General features: G+C 40.6%; 1 protein-coding gene across 1 annotated transcript; it reads right to left on the bottom strand.

Annotated features, from left to right (window-relative positions):
• Window positions 1–3,612: 3,612 nt before the first annotated feature.
• On the bottom strand, window positions 3,613–23,159 carry GARIN2 (golgi associated RAB2 interactor family member 2; the record flags this gene model as incomplete). Its single annotated transcript, XM_079768015.1, has 6 exons — window positions 3,613–3,677; window positions 6,168–6,196; window positions 15,471–15,700; window positions 18,813–19,347; window positions 20,061–20,254; window positions 23,001–23,159. The coding sequence occupies 6 exons, from the start codon at window positions 23,157–23,159 to the stop codon at window positions 3,613–3,615; spliced, it is 1,212 nt and encodes a 403-aa protein (XP_079624141.1).
• Window positions 23,160–25,803: the final 2,644 nt, after the last annotated feature.

Below are 25,803 nucleotides of genomic sequence, written 5' to 3'. Positions count from 1 at the left end.
TAAGAAATGAGATTGACATAAGTGCTTAATGATTAGTGGTAGCCTTTATTTCTGCCACATGGAAGACACCGCTTTGTTTTTTCCTTGTGTTGGCTGTTATTTCTTGAGCTGTGCTTGTTTTTTAGTTTAGTAGTTTGTATTTATCTGGGAAATAAAAAAGATGGAGAAGTCAGTTCAATTAATTCAAAAGTCTAAAATAGAGAATAAAGTTATTTCTGTTAAATAAAAAACTTATAAAAATGAAATATGCATAAAATAAGTGATTATAATAAGTAAAATTACATCTATAATCCAGCTTTTCTTCTTAATATAAAAATAAACATCCTTTGGACAGATAAGTTTTTGTTTTTTATAGGTTGAAGAAATGTTAAAGGAACCTCTAAATTTCTTAAAATTTTTGTTTGAAGCTATTTCTACCCATGTAAGAATCTAATAAATCAAGATGTCAAGATTAAGAGAGTATGGGCTTTTATTCTGTAAGAATTATAGATATATCATGGAATTACTTTGTATCTAAACTGAGTCCTAAAATAAGTCATAGGTATGTGAGGTTTACAAGCTCATTGAAATAAGGGGCCAATTAACTTCCACGTTACTTTAGTTGTAATATGAAGTCTTTTTTCACCATTTAAAAAGTTGTCTACCTTTGCCCATACATAAGCAATTCCCAGTTTAAATATTTGAGAGCCACTTTTTAAAAATCAGAAATCAAGATTTAAGTGTGCTATGTATATAATTTTTTGCCCTTTTTTGCATTTGTAGTTCTTAATGAGGCCCCAATATTTGAAATTTCTATAAAATATATCAATCAAAGGATGAAATCATCTAATATTGGGTTATCTTTAAAGGATTTTTCTCTCTCTAAATTGTACACTATATAGGGTGGAGCAAAAGTAGGTTTACAGTTGTGAGTACATGAAACAAAGTTTATTCTTATATTGTTATTAATTATTGTATTACTTTCCATACGAACAACTGTAAGCCTACTTTAGTCCCACCCAGTTTTGAGAGCTAGCAGGACTTGGATTCTCTCTAAGTGGATGTAGGAACCAGCACATGTCACCCTGTGTGCCACCCTTTACTGTCCACCACTACCATCTATAATAATAAAAGCATAATATGCTAACTAGACTGGACGTCCTTCTGGATGACCTCCTGGACGAAGCCGGGGCTGCAAGGGAAGCCCGGGTCCCCAGTGCCTGAGGGAAGCCAGTGCCGGCAGCCAGGGGAAGGAAGGCCTACTCTTGCACGAATTCCGTGCATTGGGCCTCTAGTAGAACAATATTGAGAACATACTTAAAGGGAAAAAACACACAAAAGCATAGGCACAGACTAAGCAGTGTATGTGAACACCAGGGGATTATTGTGTGTGGGCATTTGTTATTTTTTGGCCACATTGTTTTCCTCTGGTGCATAACCTCTGGCCCATGGAGTGCATCTGGGTGGGGCTCTGTTGATAAACTAAGTACTCAGTGCTAACCTAGCTGACTTTAGTGGGAGCATGACAGAACGGGTAAAAGAAGGGTGGGCACCTCCATTATCATCAGAGCCCTGATGAGATGGGCATGAGGTTTCCTGCCAAGGCCACTCCTGGTTCTCCAACCTTCTCTTCAATTCTACAAACTCAGCCCCTAAGTGTACACATGTATGCATGGGGACACACACACACACACACACACACACACACACACACACAGTAGCTATGTTGTGGGAGGCTGCTGAAAGAAGTTTCATTCTTAAGTAACTCACTGCCAAGCTAGTGCCCCAAAGAACTTTAGAATAGTAAGCCTGGGCCACCACATGCAGCTATGCAGGTCATGCGCTGCACAAAGGCTACAATGCGAATGGGGCCCCCAACGTCGTGCAGTGTACAATTTACACAACTGTATGAAACAGCCTAGTAGGTACTCCATAAATATTGATCTAATTGTGGCATGAAAGGAAGAGGGTTTGGCTGTGTTGGCTAACCTAAGAAAGCAGGTTGGGAAAGAGTGTGATGAGGGAGGCAAAGAGGAAGAGGAAGAATGAGAATGAAAGGAATCACGTAGCCCTAGCCGGCTTGGCTCAGTGGATGGAGCGCTGGCCTGCGGACTGAAGGGTCCCAGGTTCGATTGTGGCCAAGGGCACATGCCTGGGTTGCGGGCTCGATCCCCGTGGGAGGCGTGCAGGAGGCAGCCGATCAATGATTTTCTCTCATCATTGATGTTTCTATCTCTCTCTCCTTTTCCCTTCCTCTCTGAAATCAGTAAATATTAAAAGAAAAAAAAAAAAAAGGAATCACGTAAAAGCAGCTGCAAGTAATTCCCTTCCAGTGCCTTATCCGAGGCTCCCTCTTTTCCTGTGGGGTTAGAGCAGAAACCACAACCAGCCCTCAACATTCCAGTCCACCTCTATGGTCTCTACAATAGAAGCAATAAGGTTCCATGTTCAAACATTCAATTTTTTTACAACTTTTTATGAAAGTGTCATGTGTGTCCTTTATATCTGTAGGGATTTATAATTGTAAAAAATTACCTTTAGGTTGTCTTACACGTTTTTTAATCCATTGGCCTTTGCTTTTTCTGTTTTACTTTCCTCTCCTCACATCCGTTCCCCTGAGAAAAGGGGAGACAGATGAGGCACAAGTCCGAGGAAATTAGAAGAGGATTTGACATGAGGGGAGAGAGACAAAGGGCAAAAAGGAAAATAGTGGGGACACGGCAAGAGAGAGGCGAAGTGAAGAAGAAAGAAAAGTCACAAGCAGGAGAGAAAAAAAGGCACAGCAAGAGAGGAAACGTATGCTGGGTCTTAAATTCAAATGATGTTCCAGCCATCTCATCAAAAATGTCTTTATTCTTTCCAGTGGAGCCCATTGTTAAGTTTCACCAACAGGTTTCCTTTAGGGTCCTCCCACCCTTTCTCTTTTAGCCTCGGTTTTATCAACATAGAATGACCCTGCCCCTTTAGGATTCTGAGGAATTTGATTTGTAATTGGAAAAAAAAAAAAGCTAGTGGGGATGGGGAGGACACTCCCAGTATATCTTAAGTATTTTCCCCTCTCTTCTTTCCTTGAATCTCTATTCTTTGTCTCATTTCTTTACACATTTGGAAAATACCATAGGTTCATAGATAAACCGATTTTTTTCAGCAAAGTTAAGGAGAAGAAAGCCTAGGAAGATAAGAAATTGAAAGTCAAGAGGGAAGAGAGATGGACCCAGATCCAGAGAGACAAGGTTAGCCTAGGCCCTGCCACGTAGCCTTTTTGTAAAAATACATTTGAAGTGCCTCGTTACCCAAAATCTTACTGAGAAAGGAGAAATAGTGTGATTCTTTCAAACTGCTGAGAGATTTGAGAGAGATGAATTAGAAACCATGCCTGCAGCTGGCCGTTGCCCAGCAGTGGGGTAAGTGAGAATCTGAGAGGTAATAGGACCAGGGGTTCGTTTTATTGCCGTGGGAGCACTCATTATTCGGGTGTCTGCTTAGAGTGGAAATCAGATTTACAGAGTCAATTTTAGTCTACACTCAGTCTAAAATTCAACGAGGGATTATGATTCCACGAATCTTTGCTTTTCTTGGGGGAAAGAGGGTTCAGGGTGCGTAAGAGTGTGTGAAAGGGGAAAAGGAAGTGATTCAGAGCAGTGTGAAAAAGGGGAAGGAAATGCTAATCAGAGGGAAAATTGAAAAACTATACAATCCTAAGTAATGAAAAATGGGAAGATCGAGGAAAGAAAAATGGAAAGAATGAGAAAGTACATGAAAGGAAACAAACAGGGAAAAAAATTAATACTTTTGAGAAACCTGCATGCCGGACTTGCATCCTATATACTGTCCTTGGGACCTAACAAGCTCAGAGTGGGATTTTGCTGCCCGTGGGCTGCTGTTTGCTTCGCTCCTCATTCCCGGAGCCCTGCTCTAAGCTGCCTCTATGTTTACAAAGATGGGCCACCGGGACCACAAACACATCAGCTTATAAAGTCATAACAGTGGAAAGGGCCCCGAGACAGCTAGTCACGCCCCTCCTCCCCCCACCCTTATGCACACACATTTGACAGTTGAGAAAACTGAGGCCCAGAGAAGTTGAATATGAAACAGAGGAAGTGCAGTTAGAGGTCAAAGCTAGGGCTTTTGGTTCTAAGTTCAGTGTTTGATAGTTGACTTCTTCACTTTCCCAAACTCTTCCAGTTCCTTTCCCAGCTTGTATCATGGACTCACTCCTTTCTAGTCGTGTTGCCTTCCAAACTTTCATCTTCAGTTGTTTTTTTTTGTTTTTTTCTCTTGCCCCCATGGGTAGTCAGTCAATAAGTCTTGCTGACTACATATTCATGTCCTTTTCATCTCACTGCTTCTTACCTGGTTCAAACCTTGGCATCCTTCACCTGGACTATTATAATGATATCCTATCTCTAATGTGCTCCAGCTTCTCTTAGAAATTGAAATTGTCCTAAAACATAACACTAATTTTGTCATTTCTGCCTTTCCATGGTTCCTCCTTTCTGACCAAACAGTAATGTCCGCACTCCCTGGCATGGTGCAAGACCTCCACAGTCTGGCTCCTGCCTTGCATTCTGGCTGCATCTTTCTTTGTTCCTGTATTGACCATGCCCAGCACTATCCCACCCCGTTGATTTTGTTCACACCATTCCCTATATCCGGGCTATTCTTGCTTCCCCCTTTCTAACTCAAAGACTGCCGCCTTCATAGAATCTTCCTTGATTTTCTCTTTCTCTCTCTCCTTCTTGAGCTAAAAGTAGGTCTTCCACTTTTCTCTGAAAGCTATACCATTACAATGTATGTTATTTGTGCATCTCTAGAGGCCAGGTAATACATATTATTATTTATTTCATTTTGATCTCTCCCAGAGCCTGCCAGTACTTCATATATAATAGATAGGCACTGGATGCTTGTTCAGTTGAACAAGATTGAGTTTGTGCCAAAAGACAGGTGAAGGAATCAGTCACATGTAGGGCAAAGATAAAAATATTGATTTCCTACATTAATTTAAAATGCCCATGGCTTAAATAAGGAGCACTTCAGAGTACATGGAGAATGTCCTAATTATGTGCTAATGTACTATGCGTTAGTGATAAGGCTGCTGCTAGGTTGATCCTTGCCTAGAGAATGAGAGGAAATATTTGCTGATTGGACATCTCTGGAATTTCTACAAATTCACTTTGATTTCTTTTTGAAATACAATCTGGGGTAGAAATTGATAGATGAAAGTTCTATATACTGCAAAGGAGATTTTGCATTTTTCTTATAAACTACAACAACATTTCCCTATGATGGTCTCAGGTTCAATACTGTGGATTGTAACATAGGTGAAGCCACATTAGGTGAAGTTGATCCGGTACTTGGGACACTAATGTCCGGTGGGAAGGCCCAGAGACAAATTCCCCTTGTATAAACACCTATCCTCTAATTATTTGCTTTTTTGAGGAGGATTCTTGCAAATGTGACTACAAATGTCTTTAAGCGTTGGTTTTTAAAGCAGAAGCATTCCCCCCCTCTCCACTTAAGTTCAGTGAAATGTGACTCTATGTTCCTTCTATGACATTCTTTTATGCGCATGACTGGAGCTGAGGTCTACTCCACCCCCACAGTAACTTAGAAGTGGGTCAGTAGCAAGCCGGGGAAGAGCTCTCCACTGGTGCCTATAGGACAACCTCCACGTAAAAGCTTGTGTTGCAGTTTTAAAATCCTGAGACATGAGAATTTGTGAAGAAAAAACTGCCAAACAAAACACTAAATGGAATCACCAAAGCAGAGGCCAAAGCTGAAAGCAGGAAGAAAAGAGGGGCGATGGCTTTAGATCTACCAAGAAATGTGCTTGTGGACCACTCCCCTTTCAAATCAGCAAGGACAAGAGGCCCTATTGTTTGGGTTCTGCCTGCAGAGCTAGCCTGGGAGTGGTTCCTGCCCAGGGAGTTAGATACGGGGAACTAGGAAACCCTACCAGCACAGAAGAATGTGAAGCCAGGCCCCCTACGTGAAAGATAGCATGAGGACAGGCTCTGGGGAAGAGTTTCTGAGTGCAGGACTCAGAAGGGAGCAGAGGCAGGAGAGGGAATGTATCAACACATCTCGCTTGATTCCTTCGCTCTTATCTACTCTGCTCCAGGACCCAGAGGTGACTGACTACCAGATACCAGGGATCACAAAGAAATGTAGTGGAATTTGTTCCATACCTGAAGTGTTTGAATCAGTCCTCATGCTCCTGTAAAAATAAACAACACATTTCAAAACATTTGCTAGTGTAACCACAAACATTTAGAAAAGCATTACTGGGTGTGAGATAGCTGACCATTCCCTAAATGCTTTGTAGGTAGTAATGAAACGTGTTTGGTACATCTATGGCATTGTTGATTATAAAACATATGAAAGTAAAAGTACCTAAATTTCTCTAACATGCAAGCTATCCCACCTGCAAAAGCCATATTAATAACATATAATCTATTTTTATTACCTGCCACTCAGTGCGGCTGGGGCATCCTTTCCCTGCTTCCTCTCCAGCCTCTGAAAACTTATTTGGGGTTTAGCCTGAGAGAAGCTCAGGGCTCACCTAAAAAGAGCCAGGTGTGTTGGGAATTGTAGGCTTTCATAGAGACCTAGGGGTAGATTCTAGAAAGGATGGGTGCCTGGGGTTAGAAGTTGTCCAACTCTGCTAGCTTCTTTGTCACAGTCTCTATGGCCCTGATGGGGGCCACAGAGCCTGGGAAACTTGTCAGCCCCCGAAATAGGCCTTTTTTGATATATTGATTATTTTTAGCTGGTTATTTTTAAGAAGCAAAAGACTCAGAAAGAACCTTTGACCCTCCCTCTCCCCTTACCTGCCTGAAGGAATTCAGATAGAAAAACCTGCTCCAAGGAAAATCTGCTCACCTTAGTGGCATGTGGTCTAAGCGTGGTGGAAAGGAAGAAGCCAAGCAAAGTCAGTTTTTATACTCCCCTCTGAGTCCCATTGTGTCTGGGTGTCCTGGCAAGATTTGTTTACCAAATGTGTGCTCTTTCTCATCCATCTGTGAATTGCCCACTTTCCTTTTGATGTCCCAGACGCCGGCCCGCCTTCTTTCAGTTTAGAATGGCATATAAACCTGAACTGCCCAGTCTGTCCTGGACTCCTATATTCTTAGGGAACTCTCACATGTACATATGTAATATATTTGATTATTTTCTCTTGTTAATCTGTTTCATGTTAATTTGGTTATTAGACCAGCCAGATGAACTTGAAGGGTAGAAGGAAAATTCTTTTTCCTCCCAACACAGGTGAATAACATACACAAGTTATTATTTTTCTTATGGTGTAGTGGATAAAGTAGGAGAGAAGCTGTCAGTTTTTTAGACTCTTTCACTTTCAGAAATGTCTTTGGATAAGTTTGTTTTCTGCACTCCTAATTTTAAAAATTAATAGAAATAATTAAAATACTTATTTTCTTAACCTCAGTGGCATGCTAAAACATAAACCCATGTCACTAAATTTAATTTTCACTAAATCTTTGTTTCTTCATCACATTTTCAATATTTTGGAACTGTTGCTGTTTGAGCAAAAGAAAGTGTTTCAGAAAAATAATTGCCCTTAGATAATACATTCACAGAGTAGCACAAAGACATAATTATGATCCATTTCAAGGGTTCTGGCAAATGCATCCAGTTTGAGTTCTACTAATGGATCTTTCCAAAGTAAAGGTTAAGTTAGTAATTTTCTGAGGAGTTTGCAAATAAATGTTCACAGAGCCTTAACTAAATAGGTCTGGTGATTTAAATGAAGGTTAAGCTTAATGACAAAAGTTTTCAAGAGACTGAGAAATATCAGGTAAATGTACTTTAAATATGTGAAAATTAAAATAAAGCCTGCCATTATCCTCCATACAGCAAAGGGAAGAGTCACAGTATCGCTATTATCGAGGTATGAAAAGGAATATAAATGCTTTATAAAGGAAATCCTTCACTTTGGAAGGACCTAAAGTGACATTACAGAGGGCTCCATACTCTTTCACCCATCTAGATTGAAATGGCTGAATTTACATTTTAAAGAGTAATGAATTTGAGGACAAAATATCTAACAAGGTCATTGTTTAATTTTTTTTCATGTTCCAAAGTGCATGGTTATAAAGTGTCACTGAAATCCATGGTCTGGAAGATGAAAAATATGTAGCACTTATTTATCACTCTCACAATGTCCTGACGCAATCCCACAAATCCTGCAATATCCTACAGATGTCCCAGGAACAAAGCACCAGCCAATTCCATTCTATTCTTAGATATTACACCTATCATTCATAACGAACATTTTCAAATTAGGCTCCAGCAAGTAATTATGTTCCTGATGCAAACTGGCAATAAAAAAGAACCCAGGCTTGATTAAATTGGGCTTAAGAGGATTACTTAGAACCAAAATTTGTTTTTGCTTTGTATTTTAAAATTTATCTATTTATTTTTCTCCCCAGTAGAGTCATCAGATAAATGACTCAGGAAGCCGAGAGACTGGAGGGCAGGCCTTGAAGAATTTCGGATGTGCTAACCTTCAAGATTCCTTTTATTTTTACTATTCATATAGGAATTTTTTCCCCATTTCTAATAGTGATCATAATAGTGAGACAAATAACAATTTGCAGAGCATTTTTCATCATAAAATATTTTTTATCTCACAATTTTAATACTTTAAAAAGCCATTAAGAGCCAACTTAATGCTCAGAGGATTTTTTGGGTAGTGAGACTATTCTGTATGTCATGGTGGATACATGTCACTATGCATGTGCCCAAACCCATCAAACTCTACAACACAGAGTGAACCTTAAGCTGGGGACTAGAGTTAATGGTAATGTATCAATATTATTTATTAGCTAGAGGTCCAGTGCACAAAATTCGTGCATGGGAGGGGGCGGGTCCCTCAGCCCGGCCTGCACCCTCTCCAATCTGGGACCCTCAGGGGATGTCCGACTGCATTTGGACATCCCTCTCGCAATCTGGGACCGCTGGCTCCTAACTGCTCACCTGCCTGCCTGCCTGATTGCCCCTAACTGCCTCTGTGTGCCAGCCTGATGGCCCCTAACTGCTCCCCTGCCAGCCTAATCACCCCCTAACTGCTCCCCTGCTGGCCTTATCTCTCCTAACTGCTCCCCTGCCTGCCTGATCGCCCCTAACCGCCTCTGCCTTGGCCTCCGCCACTGTGGCTTTATCCGGAGGGACATCTGGAATGATGACCAGAAGGTTGTTCAGTCTAATTAGCATATTACGCTTTTATTAGTATAGATTGCAACAGATGTACCACACTAATACAAAGTGTTAATAGGGAAGTCTGGGGGTGGGGGGGAGGGTGACAGAATGGCAGTAGGGTGGGTGTATGGAGCTTTCTATCAATTTTTCTATAAATCTAAAACTGTACTTAAAAATAAAGTTTATTAATTATTCATTTTATTAAAAGGCACTAAAAGCTAATCTAAGGGCAAGGAAAGAAGTTGAGATGATTTAAATAATTAACATATATTTTTTTTCTCTTTTGAATCCAAATTTCAGAGCTCCTGGTCATATAGAAACAATTCCTGAAGAAGCCTTCCTAGAGTTCAAGCCAGTAGTTTGTCCTATGGCTTTAAAGGGGGATCCTTGCTTTGGGTATCGGGACTAAGAACAAGTCCTCAGGAGAAAGGAATCCTTGCTAAGCTGTGCTTTGTACCAGTCTCTAGAACTGGCATAGTATCTAGAACTGGCTTTTCATAAAGCAGTGGTTCTCAAACGTGAGCATGCGTTGGAACCACTTGGAGGTCTATTGCAGCACAGAGTGCTGAGCCCACTCCAGAGTTTATGATTCAGTAGGATGGGGTGGGCCTGAGGATTTACATCTCTCACAAGTTCCCAGGAGATAGTGCTGACACACACTGAGAACCACTGGTGTAGAAACCCTGGATATTACACGATGCTTTGCTTGAGCAGCAGCCACAGTTACTGAAATCATCATCCCCTGATGCCGGAATACCTTGGCACTTGGATCTAGAGCAGTGGTTCTCAACCTTTCTAATGCCACGACCCTTTAATACAGTTCCTCATGTTGTGGTGACCCCCAACCATAAAATTATTTTCGTTGCTACTTCATAACTATAATTTTGCTACTGTTTTGAATTGTAATGTAAATATCTGTGTTTTCTGATGGTCTTAGGCTCTACAGCAGCGGTTCTCAACCTGTGGGTTGCGGCATTAGGAAGGTTGAGAACCTCTGATCTAGAGGCTCTAGAATTGCTAGAAATGCACAGTCCAGGGGCTAAATGCACAGGACTCTGATTTCCAGGTTTGTGACTCACCTAAGGATCACCCATAATCCTTTGATTCCCTTGACCTGTACTTAGCTAAGAAAGGTTAAAGAAAAAGCCAGATTTGAGTACAACATACTTAATTCTCACTTGGTTAAAATATTAGTAAGGTGTTTTTTTTTTTAAATTTTTTGACAGAACACCCAACTTTCTTTTAAGTAAACTATTGGAAATGAATGATCAGTGACAACAGTGATCATTTACTGAGCACCTACTGTGTCCCAAGCTCTTTACATTCTTTTAGTGCTCTAACTTCTCAGAGCCCTAAACACACTGGGTGTGTTTACTGTTTCTGTTCCAGCACTCTCCTTTAAGGACTCCCCGGAGCAGAGCTACATTTGACTTCACCATGCGGTCTCTTGTTTATTTAGCAGTAGATTAAAATTACATAAGAATTATGAGTAGGTCTTGATCCCTGGCAGGAGAATAATGTCTAAAGCCTACCCAGGACAAATGTCTTAATGTTTATTTTTGACAAATTTCCACGAACAAAGAGACCACAACCTCCAAAAACCAGTTCTGTTGTTTATTAATATCTAATCAGTGATATGTACTAATGTATTGTTCTCTATTGATTGTTTGGCTGTCTGCTATATTACTTTACTGTAAAATAAAATTTTCCTTTGTGATTAGTTAAAATGATTTTCATTTTAAATTTACTTTTTAAATTTAGCCTTCTGTGGACTTCTCATACATTGAAGATAGTAATTGTCACCTATTGGCATTTTCCTCCTCTGTTTAAATAACCTTTTTTTTTTTTTTTAACTGCATAAGTTTTGTATTTTTCTCCGGCTCTTCTCTAGGTTCAGTGTATTAGCTAGTGTAGTGGGAACATTACTTTGAAGATACTCTGTGGTATAAAATCATCTTTGCATTATATTCAATGCAAGTCAAATCTATATTAGATTTGTTTAGTCTAATGTACAATCTGAACCTTTTCTCCCTCCCCTCCCTTGCTACGTTCCTTCCTCCCCCCATTCCCTTCCCCATTTTAATTTGTCTATTCTTTTATTTTTGAAGCAATTATCATTGTTCACAGTGCCTGGCATTGTGAATTTTTTAATATCAGTTTTTTAAAACCCTACCACAATTCAGCATGGTAGGCGTAATTCTCACTTTACAAGTAAAGAAACTGTGGCCTGGAATCATCACAAAGCAGGTGAGACTAGACAAGCCAGGATTGGAACCGGGGCTGTCTGACTGCAAAGCTCAGTCTCTAACGGCTATGTCTTCCAATTAATGCATCCCAGCATCAGTTTGATTTTTAAATTATATATGTAATCCATTGTATAATAAAAGTTTAATGGAAACATGTGTTAATAGCTACAACAAATATAAACTTATTTAATCACCAGCTATGCCTAAACTCTGTGGTTTCTTACCATCCTTATTGTAGAAATAAAATACTATTGTATATACATTTTTTGGAATTTTACTTTTCTAGCTTGTAAGTTCTTTTTAGTCATACAGCTCTTTTCATTGAGATTCCCCCACTGCTTTTCCTAATGGGGACCTGCTGTTTCACTAAATTAACATATTGTTTCCTAATTAGACATTTTTATACCCACAGTTCTTTGGATTACTTACAGGTTTTAACTACAAGACACTATGTCCAAATATGTTATTTTAAAAAATTATTTCTTTGACACATGTTCCTCTATGTCAAGGGCTGTAGTCGTCTGTCGTGTGAGTTGCCAAATCACTCTGTAGACAGCTCCCACCGTTTGCGGTGACATCATCAGTGTTAGTAACATCTAACAAAAACCCAGTAATTGCTTAACTTGTATTTTTAAAAATTATTAGTGAGATTGATCCCTCTTCAAGTGTTGATTTATTTTTGTCTTCTGGAGTCAATTTTTCATTCATAACATCTGTTCATTGGATTCTTTACAAATTCTCATTAGCTACCTGTATATATGGTAGGAACAACCTTTATAGATTACCTGTTGTGATTGTTCTCCCATTGTGTTATGTATTTATTTATTTAAAACCATTTATTTGGCAGCTATTTATAACTGTTATACAGTCAGTCAGCTCGGAACTCTATTTCCCCAGAGCTCCATTCTTCCTCCAGATCCTGCTCATGTCAGATCTCTGCCCTGCACCAGAGAAGCCATCCTGACCACCTGTATAAGAATCTCTCCTCCCTCCGCAAATCACTCTCTATTCTATTTATTTTTTTAATCACAGCCCATTTCAGATCTCATGATATATTTTATTATCTATACCCTCCACTGGAATAAAACACTCCATGAGATAGGGACTTGATTATTTTCACTGCTGTGTTCCCAGGGCCTAGCACATAGACGGTGCTCAGTAAATATTATTGAGTGAATGAACTTTGCCACTGAAAATTTCTTCTGTTGCTTCAGTGGCCAAGAAATGAACTTTCCTCTGAGACAAGGCAATGCTACCATTCCATTTTCTCCTAGTTTATTTCAGTTTTACAATATTTTACTCTTTTTCCATCTGAATTTTTTGTGTGGTATGACATAAATCTCTAGAATTTTGCTCTTTTGTGCTTCTTTTGAACCCATATTAGTTTACTTTTATTTTTCAAAATTTATTTATATATTCTAAACTTGGCACTAGTGCTTCTAGTGGCTATTTAATTATAATGTGGCTTAAGATTTTATAGAACCAAGTCCCTCTAGACACTTTCCATACCCAAAAGTTTACTTGATAATCTTACCCCTATCTTTTCCACATACTTTTTATAATTTCTATGAGATATCCTATTGAGATAAGTTGGTATTGTATTAAATCTATAAATCAATCTAGGAGGCCCTGTAATATTTGCTGTCTTAAATCTACCAGCCCAGAAAGAGATCTGAGTTTTCCTTATTCAAGTTGTTGTTTAGTTCTGCCATTAAAGTTTTGTAATTCCAGGTATATAGATCTCTTCTCACTTCCACTAAATATTTGATTTTTATCATTGTTTATGAAAAATACATTCTCTTTTTTAAATGCATTTTTTATTTTTTAAAATAAGACATTAACAGAATTATTTTTGTAAGTTTATTTTATAACCTATGACATTGTTAAACATTTTTTACAAACTAATATTTTTAATGAATCTCAAATTTTCTAAATGTGAATTTCTATTTGCAAAGAGTGATTTTTAAAATCTTATATTTATTCTTTGATTTATTTGCCCTACTGTACTTCCTCTTAAATTATATTTTATAGAAATGTTAATGGGAACATAATTTAAGAACAGTTGCAAAATTTCTTCATTAAAATGATATCTCTGATTTGGAGCAATTGTTCTTTACTGTGCTAAAGGAAAATTCTTCTATATTTTGTGAGTCTTTATCAAGAGCATCAAAATCTCTCAAATGCATTTAAAATGTCATGACTTTTTTGCTATTCGATATTCAAATAATGACTTCTATAGACAGTTTCCTTAATTTGGTATTATTTCCTATATTTTGCTTCTTAAGAGCCTATGAATTTAGCATTTATTGCCACAGGTAGGATTAATCTAAAATTTTCTTTCTTGTGCTATCTGCCAGGCTTTACAATCCAAATTATTTGCTTCATAAAATTAGGAAAATAAAACACATTTTTTCTATATTTAAAAGATTTCAAACATCTGCTAGATGATTTAGAGTGTCCAAAAACTGTCTAGTAAAAGTCAGAACCATATCTTTTTCTTTCATGGGAGCTATTTGATAAAAGCTTTCTGTTTTCAAATTTTGATTATGCCAGTTTTGCCTCTTTGTGTTTTTGTTAAAGTCATCTATTTAATTTAGGGTTTCCAAGCTATTAAAGCAAAGTTGTATATAATCTTTCTCAATAACAATTTACTAATCTTCCTATTAGCTGATGTGACACCTTTCAAGTTTCCAATTTTGCTCTTTAAAGAAAAAAGTAGTACTGTGGTTTGCCCTTTTTTTGTTGTTTATTCTTTTTGAAGTATCAACCACAGTTTCTATCACTTTAAATTACTTAAATTTTTTACTGTTTATTAGTTTTTTTAAAAAAAAATATTTTTATTGTTTTCAGAGAGGAAGGGAGAGGGAGAGATAGAAAAATCCATGATGAGAGAGAATCGTGGATCGGCTGCCTCCTGCAAGTCCTCTACTGGGGATGGAGCCTGTAACCCAGCATGTGCCCTTGACTGTAATCGAACCTGGAACCTTTCAGTTCACAGGCCGACACTCTATCCACTGAGCCAAACCAGCCAGGGCTGTTTATTACTTTTCTTTAGTTTTGTTTTCCTGTTTACCCCTGTTCCTTTTCTTGGTGGTTGATGTTGACCTATGAACCAGAAGGTCATGGTTCAATTCCTGGTCAGGGCACATGCCCAGGTTGTGGGCTTGATCCCCAGTGTGGGGCGTGCAGGAGGCAGCTAATCAATGATTCTCTGTAATCATTGATGTTTCTCTCTCTCTCCCTCCCCCTTCCTCACTGAAATCAATAAAAATATATTTTATAAAAATAAAAAGAACTTAGACATGATTCATTGCATCCCTTGTTTTCATTATTGCTAATATAAGTATGTAGATCCAAATTTTCCTCTGGTTTCTTTTTAGGCATTACTCCAGAATAATTGGATTAACTTTAATCTTTATACTATAGTGCTCTCTCCCATTCATCTTGCAAATGGATATTTAAGTTATGAAAAAAGTTTTTTTCAGATTATTAAGTTATTAATTGGAAATGTAGAAAAATGTGAGGGATATGTAGATGAGAAAAGATAGAGAAGCATAGCCCTAACTGGTTTGGCTCAGTGGATAGAGTGTTGGCCTATGGACTGAAAGGTCCCAGGTTCCATTCCAGTCAAGGGCATGTACCTTGGTTGTGGGCACATCCCCAGTAGGAGGTGTGTAGGAGGCATCTTATTGATGTTTCTCTCTCATAGATTTTTCTAACTCTCTATTCCTCTCCCTTCCTCTCTGTAAAAAAATCAATAAAATATATTTAAAAAAAGATAAAAGAAAGAGCACCCATCATCACTCTAGAAATCGAGGCCCCCTAACTCCCAAAGGCGGACCCTGTGATTCTTGTTTATTTTCTTCAGCCCACACAGCGACACCAGGCAGGCAGCCCAGCATGAAAATAAAATTTAGACGGAGATTGAACCAAAATCGGGTAATTAAGAGTTGACGATGTCATCATCCGATTATATTGTATCTATTTACCTCCCATCTCGGCACCCCGGGACCTCCCAGCCTCACGCACCTGGATTCTTCAGCCTTGAGAGTCGTGCTTCTTCCCGCGGTCCTGTCATTCATCTCCCCGCAGGCGTGCGGCTCGCTTTCTACCGGCGTCAAGGTCGTTTGGAAACATCTTTCCCCTTCGAAAGTCAGTGTTACGTTTGAGATGGTGACGTGTTTTGTGAATTCTTTGAGCTCATTCTTACTCTTCGTATCTCGTAGGCACCCAGGCTTCAGACATTTTTCCAGTTTTTCCTTTGGAAAGAATAAGCAGCAGCAAATCAGGTAACAGGAGAGCATCATCCAGAAGGAGATGGCTTATGGGGCCATGCCTAAAACAGCAGTCGTTTCATTCAGATTTATTCGATGCACAGGCGCAGAAACGAGGGACTGAAGCTGCTGTTGCATGGCCGTGGGGAGGCCAGGTGGGTGTTGGAGGCTGGCAGTGTGGGGACCCAACTCAGCACAATGAAAAGCTCGTGTGGTCATGTACCACAGTCACCGCACACGAGAAAATATTAGCACTAAATTACAGTACTTCCTCCCCCCGAATTGTCAGGGAAAGGAAGGTTTTCCAGGAAGGCCTTGCTAGGTACTCCCCAATCTGAGGCTGTCCTCGGCTTAAGGGCATCTACCAGGGGAGAGGAGTTGGAGCTTCATGATACCGCTACCGAATTAGTTTTTCAAAACACTTAGAACCTCTCCCTAAACCTTCATACCCTAAAACCTCTCCCGTTCTAATTTCCTGGTTTCTGTTAATGCACCCCCTCTCTGAGTGGCTTGCTCCCTTCCTGGGAATCTAAGGCTCAGAGCAATCGGCTGGCAGGTTCTGAATACTGTGTCCCCCGCGTCTGTACCAACTAGTCCATCACCTCTGTTACCTTTCCTGGAAAATAATTTTCCTCCTAAAAACTTCATTTTAAGTCTGACAATGAAAGAAATACATATTTATGATAGAATAACTTAAAAAAATACCATCCTATATAATAAAAAGGCTAATGTGCAAATTGTCCCCTGGACCAGGAGTTCGAGCAGGAGTTCGACCAGGGGGCAGGGCTGGAAGCCATCGGTCCATGGCCCCTCTCCTCAGCCGGCCCGGCCCCATCGGCCCCTATCGGGGAGGGCCAGCCAGACCCCACCCGTGCATGAATTTGTGCACTGGGCCTCTAGTAATATATAAAGTGAAAGGAAGAAAATTATTGCAAGCCTGATGTCACTGGCCAGAAATAACCACTCCTCTGGCACATTTCACTTGGTTCCTTTGCCCATTTATTTACTTTGTATGTGTCTGTTCTGTGACCATATGTCTGTTTCATATGCTACATTTTTCACTTAATGATTTATTATAAACGTTTTCCTTATATCATTAAAACTTGAATTCTTCTAATTAAAAATGGATCCTTTTTGTTGTAGGAAACAGCAAACTCAGAAAAGTGTGAAGAAAACATGAATTGCTTATAATCCCCAAATCCAAAAATAAACTGCTATTAATAATATGACTTTCCCCCTCCTATTGTATTGCCTCTGTACCTTAGGGATCATAGTCTTCATTTTTCACTCAACTTTATTTCATGAAGATTTTTCTAAGTAAAGAACAATTCTTCAACAATTTTAATAGCTACAGAGTGTTCATTCATTTAGCAAATATTTACTAAGTGTCTATGAACTGGCCAGATACATACTATGGTCATTCCTGAATAAGACAAATATGGGGCCTGCCCTGCGTGGATTTAAATCCAATTAGCCATTTTCCCTGTAGTGGACATTTAGGTTACTTCCATATTTTCATTTTTAGAAACATGGTATAGATGTGGAATGATTAGCATCTTTATAGTGAAGTCCTCATTCCTATTTCTGTTTAATTCCTTTAGAAAGAGTCCTAGAAGTGGGATCACTGAGTCAAAGGGTATATTTTAAGGTTTGTAGCAATTTTCATCCCTACCATAAATTTATATGAATTCCATGTTGACCACAGCTTTACTAACATGGACTACTTTTATTCTTTTAAGCAACAGTTTTACAGGTTAGATTCTTTCTAAGTTTGAATTTCTTTGATTATTAATGAGGTTAAACTTTTCCACTGTATTTATTGGAAGTTTCTTCTTCTGTGAAACGTCTTCCTTGCCCTTTGCCATTTTTAAAAAAAATTGTGGGCCCCCTGGGGTTTTCTGCAGTAGTCTTCAAATTGATTTCTTTACCTACAATCCATTATGCCATCAAATTAATCTTTAACCTTTTGCACTCGGATGTCGAGTGTGACTCAACACGGTTAGCATCGGTAGCAGCTCTTTTTATACTCTTTGAATGTATCAATAATTTGAAGTATAAAAAAATCCAAATAAATAAGTTTGTATGAAAAGAAACTCCAGTTTTTTATTCTACTGCCGCGCTTTGTAAAATCTGGGGTATTTAAAAAATTAAATCCCGAGTAGAATAAAGAAATCGAGAAAAAAGCAAGCGAGTGCAAAGGGTTAAAAAACACAGCTCCTTGCCCTGGCTGGGTGGCTCAGTTGGTTGGGGAGTTGTCCCGTACACCAAAAGGTTGCAGGTTACATCCCCAGTCAGGGTGCATGCAGGAGGCAACTGATGGATGTTTCTCTCTCACATCAATGTTTCTCTCTCTCCCTTCCTCTCTCCAAAAATCAACTAAAAAAAAAAGTTCTCAGTCTTAAAAATACACACACAAAAATCACAGCTCCTTCACACCCTTACAGAAAGGGCTATTGTGGCTGAGGTATGCTCAAAGACCGAAATCCACACTTCTTACTTTGGCATTCAAGGTTTGCAAGCAACTTTTCAATTCTGTATCCTATTATTCTCCACATTTATTATGCTCCAGCCAAACAGGACTAACCATTTTTGGATATGGCTCTGAGTTTTTCTACTTTCTGGCCTTTTTCTATAGCCACTCACTTTTTTTTTTTAAATTTCTACCCTCACTTTTCCTACTGAAATTTCATCTCATCTTTTTATATACATTTAGATCTTAAAATAGCCCTTACATAACATTAATATTCTCATCCTAGAGATGAGGAGACTGAAGCTCATGCAGGTTCAGCGACTTGGCCAAACCACTCTGCAGCAGGGCAAGATTCCAAGCCAGGTCTCGGACTCTGATCCCAAAGTTCTTCCCATCCCACCACAGCTTTCTGACATTGGGGTACGTTTGGTGGTAAGGATGGTCACTACCTATTTCAAGAGACACCTGACAACTCCTTTACAGCAAGGATCAGATATCATTATTAAAATTAGAGCAAGTTCAATAGCATTTTGATAATCACCATCAGGGAACTAACCACGAAGAGTAATCTTGGTGATCACCCTTGTTCTTGATTCTTAAAGAATGAAAGTCTTCCATGTCACATACCTTTTCCTCTTGCTTGGCCCTTAGTATGTCATCATTTTCAAATACCACTCTGACCCCGGAGCTGTTTGTGCCATCATGGAGGTCTGTGACTTCTGTGACTTCTGTGAAAATGTTCACATCTGGGGCCTCAGTGACCTCCTGTTCGGGAACATCCGTGACATCAGTGACGTCGGTGATGACTGTTAATTCTGAGAAATCAGTGCTCTCCATGCCGTATACATGGTCTGAATACGTGTACGGATGGGAAGTCTGTACAGCTGTGAATTCTGCGATATCCATGATGTCCATCGAGCCCGTGATGTCTGTGCTATTTGTGAGTTCCGAGAGGCTCGAGACTTCCGACACCCTGGAAGCTTTGGCTTTCTCCTGATTCAGGAGGGCGATGAGCTCTACCCATTGAGAAAACGAGGCGTCCTGTTTGTATGCAGGGGCGCAGAGCTGGAGGTAGTAGGCTCGGCCACTCACCAACTTCACTTTGAGGCGCATTTTCTCGGCATCGTGCACAGACAGAGTCACAAACTGCAGAGGGAGAAACCTGCAAACAGACGCAGAGGTCACCTGGAGGCCAGATCGAAGGCCTCTCAGAAGGCCTTTCCTGCTACGTTTTATAGCAGTTTGTAGAGTGAGACTTAGGACCACAGGCTGGTCTCCCACCCAGGCCCGGGTAGGGGCAGGCAGGGACCTGGCAGTGCCTTCCCGTGGCCACAGGTGCCCAGGGCTGCTCCGTAGTTTAGGAGGCTCGGAATGTTCATTTTCAGTCCATGCCATCAGCTGCTGGGGGTCATCCCACCCGGGTCACACGTCTAAGGCTCTGATGTACTACAGAAGTCAGAGTACCGACATTTACCATGAGAAACTGTCCTGTTTCATCCTGCAGAGCTGAGACTTAGAGAAGGTGGGTGACTGACTCTAGGCCGCACAGCAAGTTGGTGGCTTGAGACAAAACCAGAGCTAACTACTTCTGGTAGAAGTTAGGATGTTGGGGGGAGAGGGGCATGTTCTACAGAGGCGGTTTGAGTTTTCAGTTCCTGTTAATTAAGTTCAATTAAAAAAAAATTTACCTCTTGTTTGACTGCCAGGCTGGCATAAGCCATTTCCCCAGCTTTGAGGGTGTGGCTCTCATTTGCAGCAAGGAGCCCAAGGGAGAGGCTCCCTCGGAGCAAGTGTCATCGTTGTGTCCATTTTCAGCTCCTCGGGGGCAAAGCCCATTTTCTGAAACATCCTTCCCCTCTTCCCTTTGTAACTCACCTGGTGAGCACCAGTTTCTCTGGAGACGATCTCAGGAGACTCTCAAACAGGGGTCTGTCTTTCTGGGCCGTGGGTGTGAGATGTGCTAGCAGCATCACGTTGGGGGTCTTGTGGGTGTGGCTGGAAGAGCAGATGGCAACAGCCACCCAGTTGGCTCGGTTGTGAAGGTAAATGGATTCACCTCTTCTATTGACCTAAGGCAGAGAACAGGGAGACGGGTTTTCTGATGAGGTGCATGGTCCCGACTCCCTTGCTTACCTGCAGGAAACAGGAAAAACGAACCATGTGATGCATGTGATCACGCACTTGTTCCTGTGACTTCTTGGAGCTCTCATAGTAAAAAGGCAGACATGGCTCCTGACTGTGGAGGTCTACCAGGGAAGTAAACACTGAGCAACTATGCCACTTATTATTACTATGATTTAATCCTCACCTGAGGGTATGTTTATTGTTTGTTTGTTTAGAAAGAGGGGGGAAGGGAGAAAGAGAGAGAAATAATAGAAATAATGAGTCCTGAGTATTTGTTGTCTTTGTTTTGAATGTAACTTAATTGGAAAAGTTTATAGAATTTAATTTTTAATAGTGGCTGTGTTTAACAACTACTTGCAAACTTCCTAAACACTTACCAATCGGCCAGTCCCAGGCACCCAGGCCACAGGGTCAGAAAGGTCTCCCTTGAGAAAGGGACCTCACTGAGACCTGAACAATGTGGGAGATAAACTGGCTGTGTGGACAGCACTTTTAAGCTGAGGAACTGCATGTGCAAAACCCCAAGTTCTAAGAATCTCAGCCAGTAAAATCTTCGCAGCTGGACGAGGAAGAGACTGGAAAGTGGGTGGATGTGAAGCCAGAGAAGTTCCAAGCAACACTTGGTTTCTCAGCTGTATAATAACTGGCTCAAAAAATAAATCACTTAAAAATAAATATACTCTAAAAGACATTAGAACCCACACTATTGATTATCTACCCAACACCATGCTCCTTTTCTGCCCGATGAGCAGAATTCTGGTTTTGTCCAATACCCATCCCTCGGGGCTGGTGTCCCAACTCAGGGGTTAAATTATGATTGACTTAGCCCAGCTGGGGTGGCTCAATACTTGAGTACTGAGGTCACCAGTTCGATTCCTGGTCAGGGCACATGCCCAGGTTGTGGGCTCAGTCCCCAGTGGGGGGCATGCAGGAGGCAGCTGATCAATTATTCTCTTTCATCAATGTTCCTATCTCTCTCGCCCTTCCTCTCTCTAAAGTCAATAAAAACATATTAAAAAATTATGATAAACTAGTCATGCTGACTCATCCTCTTGCAAGCAATTGCTTTTAGCAGTAGCATGTGACCCAGGCCTGGCCAATGAGACACTAGTGGGGGCCTCTTGGTGGCTCTGGGAAAGGATTCCGAGTCCTCACAGAGTATAAGGATGAGAGGCATCTCTTCTGTTGCTGGCAATCACTGTCCTGTTTGCATGTGATGTTCGAGGGGAGCTAACTTGAGGGTGACAGAGCAAAAAGCAGGAGGCTGGGTCCTTGATGACTCCCCGTGGGCGAGCTGATGCCCTGAGGTTCTGGCACTCTGTTTGAGCTCATTGTTATTCTTTTTCATTTAAACTTGTTGACTCAGGAATTTTAGTAGCTTGCTGCATGTTGAAGGGAATAACCTTATCCAATTAGGATATGAGGCAATCGATGGTCTATAGAATGCTAACTGGCCCCCACCCCCATGTTCATGAGAGCATGCAAAAGTTATTTGAAAAGTGTGCAGGAAGAAATGTGGAAAAGAAAAGAATATTAGTAAGAACGAAGCACATGGAAAGTAAAGTACATACTTTAATAAATTATGACTTATTACATGTGTTCTGGGCAACACTGAAGCGTTAGTGTTCTTTGAAGCATCACTTCCTGCCTATGGTTCTGGAGGGGAGGTGGTCTCCCTGGCTCCCAGGGGTCAGTGCAGAGAACGTGTTTATGGAAGGTGAAGAAGTAAGTATCTGTGGTCATCTCTGTCACCCCTCTGTGGCATCAGCTGAGGAGCTGTTTGATGGATATGTTTCATGTTAGACTTGGCTGTGGCATTTCAGTGAAGTTTAGAGGTACAGCCTATGCCATTGAACTCATTTCCCTATTTCTTTGTCTGAATATATATATATATATATATATATATATATATATATATATATATAATTTTAAATATGTTTTTATTGACTTCCGAGAGGGGAATGGAAAGGGAGAGAGGGATAGAAACATCAATGAATAGAGAGAATCATTGATTGGCTGCCTCCTGCAAGCCCCCTGTTGGGGATTAAGCCTGAAACCCGGGCATGTGTCCTGACTGGGAATTGAACCGTGACCTCCTGGTTCATAAGTTGACTCTCAACCACTGAGCAACACTAGCCAGGTTTATCTGAATATTTTAATGTTTAATGTTCAAAGGAAAGTTAGAACTGTTCCCAAATGCATTGAAATGTAGTTTCATTCATAATGCAAGTACATTTTTATGAAAGGAAACTTTTCTCCCTAACACAATTTGACAATTGTATTTCACCTTCAGAACTAAAAGCCAAAATTCACTTTAAATCCCAGTTGTGTCATAGATATTATTCTTTAAAGTGTCTTCTAAATCTAAGAAAGGAATTATCAGAATGCTTTCCTGTGGCAGGATATCCTAAAAATGACTACCGTCTCTTCATGTAATTTTGAGATTATGATAGAAAATTATGGTAGAATTAGGACATAATTCCTAGGTTAGAGTTGGGAAAATTTGAAATGAATTTTTACTTAACATTATAATTATTTTCAGTTGTTTAAAGTTCCAAAACTGTTCCCTTTAACTGTATCATACATTCCACTGCCACATTTAAAACAATTCTCCTCCCAACCTTTTCAGTCATCTTTGAGTAAGTTAATGACTGAAATTATTGTAACATAATTCAGGGCTCAAATATTTACCTGGATAAAATTGCCCTCTAATATGGGAGGAGATACAAAAGGGGCATACTCTCCTCCATCCAACATATTTTGGAGATCTCTTGGATTGTGCGAGGGTGGGATGCAGATGGCATCTCGCTCACTGATCCTCATGGTAGACTTCCTGTTGCTCTTCTTCATTGTGCTTACACACAGACATCAGACAATTGACAAAGTGGACAGACAATGAACAGATGCAGAGAAAATTTAATATAACACGTAAGTAGCTTCACTTATTCATTCAGTCAACAAATTTCATCAACATCTATGATATGCTAGGCGACGTGCTGAGCACTGGAGATACATCTGTGCAGGACTGATAGGGTCCCTCCCCTCAAGGAGCTTATACGCTATGGGGAAACAGAGGAGGCAAGTTAGAAATCAGATGTGGCTCTGGCCAGGCAGCTTAGTTTGAGCCAAGGTTGCAGTTTTGATCCCTGGTCAGGGCACATACAAGAAGCAACCAATGAATGCATGAGTAAGTGGAACAACAAATCGATATTTCTCTCTCTTTTTTTTTTTTAAAAAAAAGATGTTGGATGATAAGGGCTACAGAGACTGTAGAACAGAGATAGCTGGAATATAAAGTGCCTGGGGTATAGGGCTGGCAACACTAATTAATTAGGCTGGTTAGGAAAGGCCTCTCGAGGAGGCCTCACAACACATGCCCCATATCGCCTAAACCTTTCTTTTCTGTCTTCTTAATTAATGTACCACTACTCTTTCCAAGATTCAGGGTTCACAGTCTTTTTCTTTTCTTTTTTTTTTAAGAAGGGTATCGAGCCCTGACTGGTTTGGCTCAGTGGATAAGGGTTGGCCTGCAGACTGTAGGGTCCCAGGTTCAATTCCAGTCAAGGGCATGTACCTTGGTTGTGGGCACATTCCCAGTAGGGGGTATGCAGGAGGCAGCTGATCGATGTTTCTCTCTCATTGATGTTTCTAACTCTCTATCCTTCTCCCTTCCTTTCTGTAAAATATCAATAAAATAAGTTAAAAAAAAAGAAGGATATCAAAATTATCCTAAACTGAGAACACTTCTTCCTGATCATTCACCTATCACCAAGGCTTAGCTCTTGGTTGGGAGGTAAATAGTGGATATTGATCTAATCAATGACAGTCATTCATCTCCTCCTCTCTCTCCGGAAACTGCTTCAACAGACAACAATGGCCATAGGCCATTGGATATTATCTTTCATCTATCAGAAATCACAGAATTCCAAGAAGGGAACAAGACTTCAGAGTGTAATTCTGCTCAAATGTTCAAAATATCCCCCTTCCCTCTTCACAAACCCCATGCCTGTTAGAGGAAGAGTTCTTAACTGGCATGCAGTAGCTCCTGCATCAGATTTCCACCTCGGTCCTTTCTCAGAGACACTTTCCCCTCTAGCCTAAGCTAGTAGGTAAGTAGTGAGCATGTCTCCTTGCTGTCCCAGCCAGGGTCGTGGGGTGCAGAGACCACTGCTACCTGACATCCTACAAGCATATGACGGGGCATGGAGAGCAAGGGAATTCCCCACAGACCTTAACTGGCGGAGCTCAATGGATGCCGCCCTTTAGCTCATCTTTTTTTTTTTTTAACTGCTTTCAGAGAGGAAAGGAGAAAGAGAGAGAGAAACATCAATGATGAGAGAGAATCATTGATTGACTGCCTCCTGCACGCAACCCGGGCATGTTCCCTGACAGGAATCAAACCCTGACCTCCTAGTTCATAGGACTATGCTCAACCACTGAGCGACACTGGCCAGGCTCATTAGCACATCTTATACATGAACATATGGGGAGTAAAATGAGTCAAGAAGAGCAAGAAATGCCCTAGCTGGTTTAGCTCAGTAGTTAGAGCGTCAACCTGCATACTGAAGGGTCCCAGGTTTGATTCCGGTCAAGGGCATATGCCTGGGCTGCGGGCTTGATCCCCAGTAGGGGGCATGCAGGAGGAAGCCAATCAATGATTCTCTCTCATCATTGATGTTTCTATCTCTCTCTCCCTCTCCCTTCCTCTCTCTGGAATCACTAAAAACATATTTAAAAAAAATGAAGAGCAAGAAACTAAAATAGTCTAGAGAAGCCAGAACATAAAAAGAATGGGATAAAAGAAAGCATTCAGGGATGGGGGTGGGAAGAGATAAAACATCTTCCACCTAACATAGAGAGGAAGGAAATAGTAATTGATAGAATTTGTTTAGTGCTTGCCATGTGGGAAGCAATACAGGCCTTGCATGCCCTACCTCATTTAATTCTGTTAACACCAGGAAGTAGCATTATTAAGATATTCAGTTTATACACTATGCAATTGAGGCTTGGAGACAGAAAGTAACTCACCCAACATCACACAGCTTGCAAGTCCCACACCAGGAACGCGACCCTCATGGTCTAACCAGAGGAGCATATGTCATTGCTCAAGATTCAATCCTGCCTTGAGTGCTTGGAAAGACTGGCAAGGGTGGGCGGAGTCAGGGCAGGTCAGGATGAATGGGAAAGAGGAAAACGGAGGGAGAACCAAAGAATACAGAAGGTGTCCTTCCCCTTCTTCCTGTTCCTGTCCCTGTCTGAACAATGTTCTAAATGTGTAAGCTGAACCAAGAGGCAGGAATCTGAGGTGGGGGAAGCTGCAGCCCAGAACCGGAGGGAGGCAAGAGGGTGTCTATTACCAGGAGAGGGGGGGTGCAGCTCAGTGTGTGAGCCCGGGGAGGGTGAGGAGGGCATCCAGTGGGAAAGAGGATGGTGTAAGAGATGTGTAATCAGTTGCATCCCAGGAATTGATCTAATACAATAGGAGACCATGAGA

Source organism: Cnephaeus nilssonii, assembly GCF_951640355.1.
Source record: "Cnephaeus nilssonii genome assembly, chromosome: 4".
Taxonomy (NCBI): Eukaryota; Metazoa; Chordata; class Mammalia; order Chiroptera; family Vespertilionidae; genus Cnephaeus; species Cnephaeus nilssonii.
The sequence above is the reverse complement of the archived record's forward strand: the minus strand, read 5'-3'. Positions and strand labels throughout refer to the sequence as shown.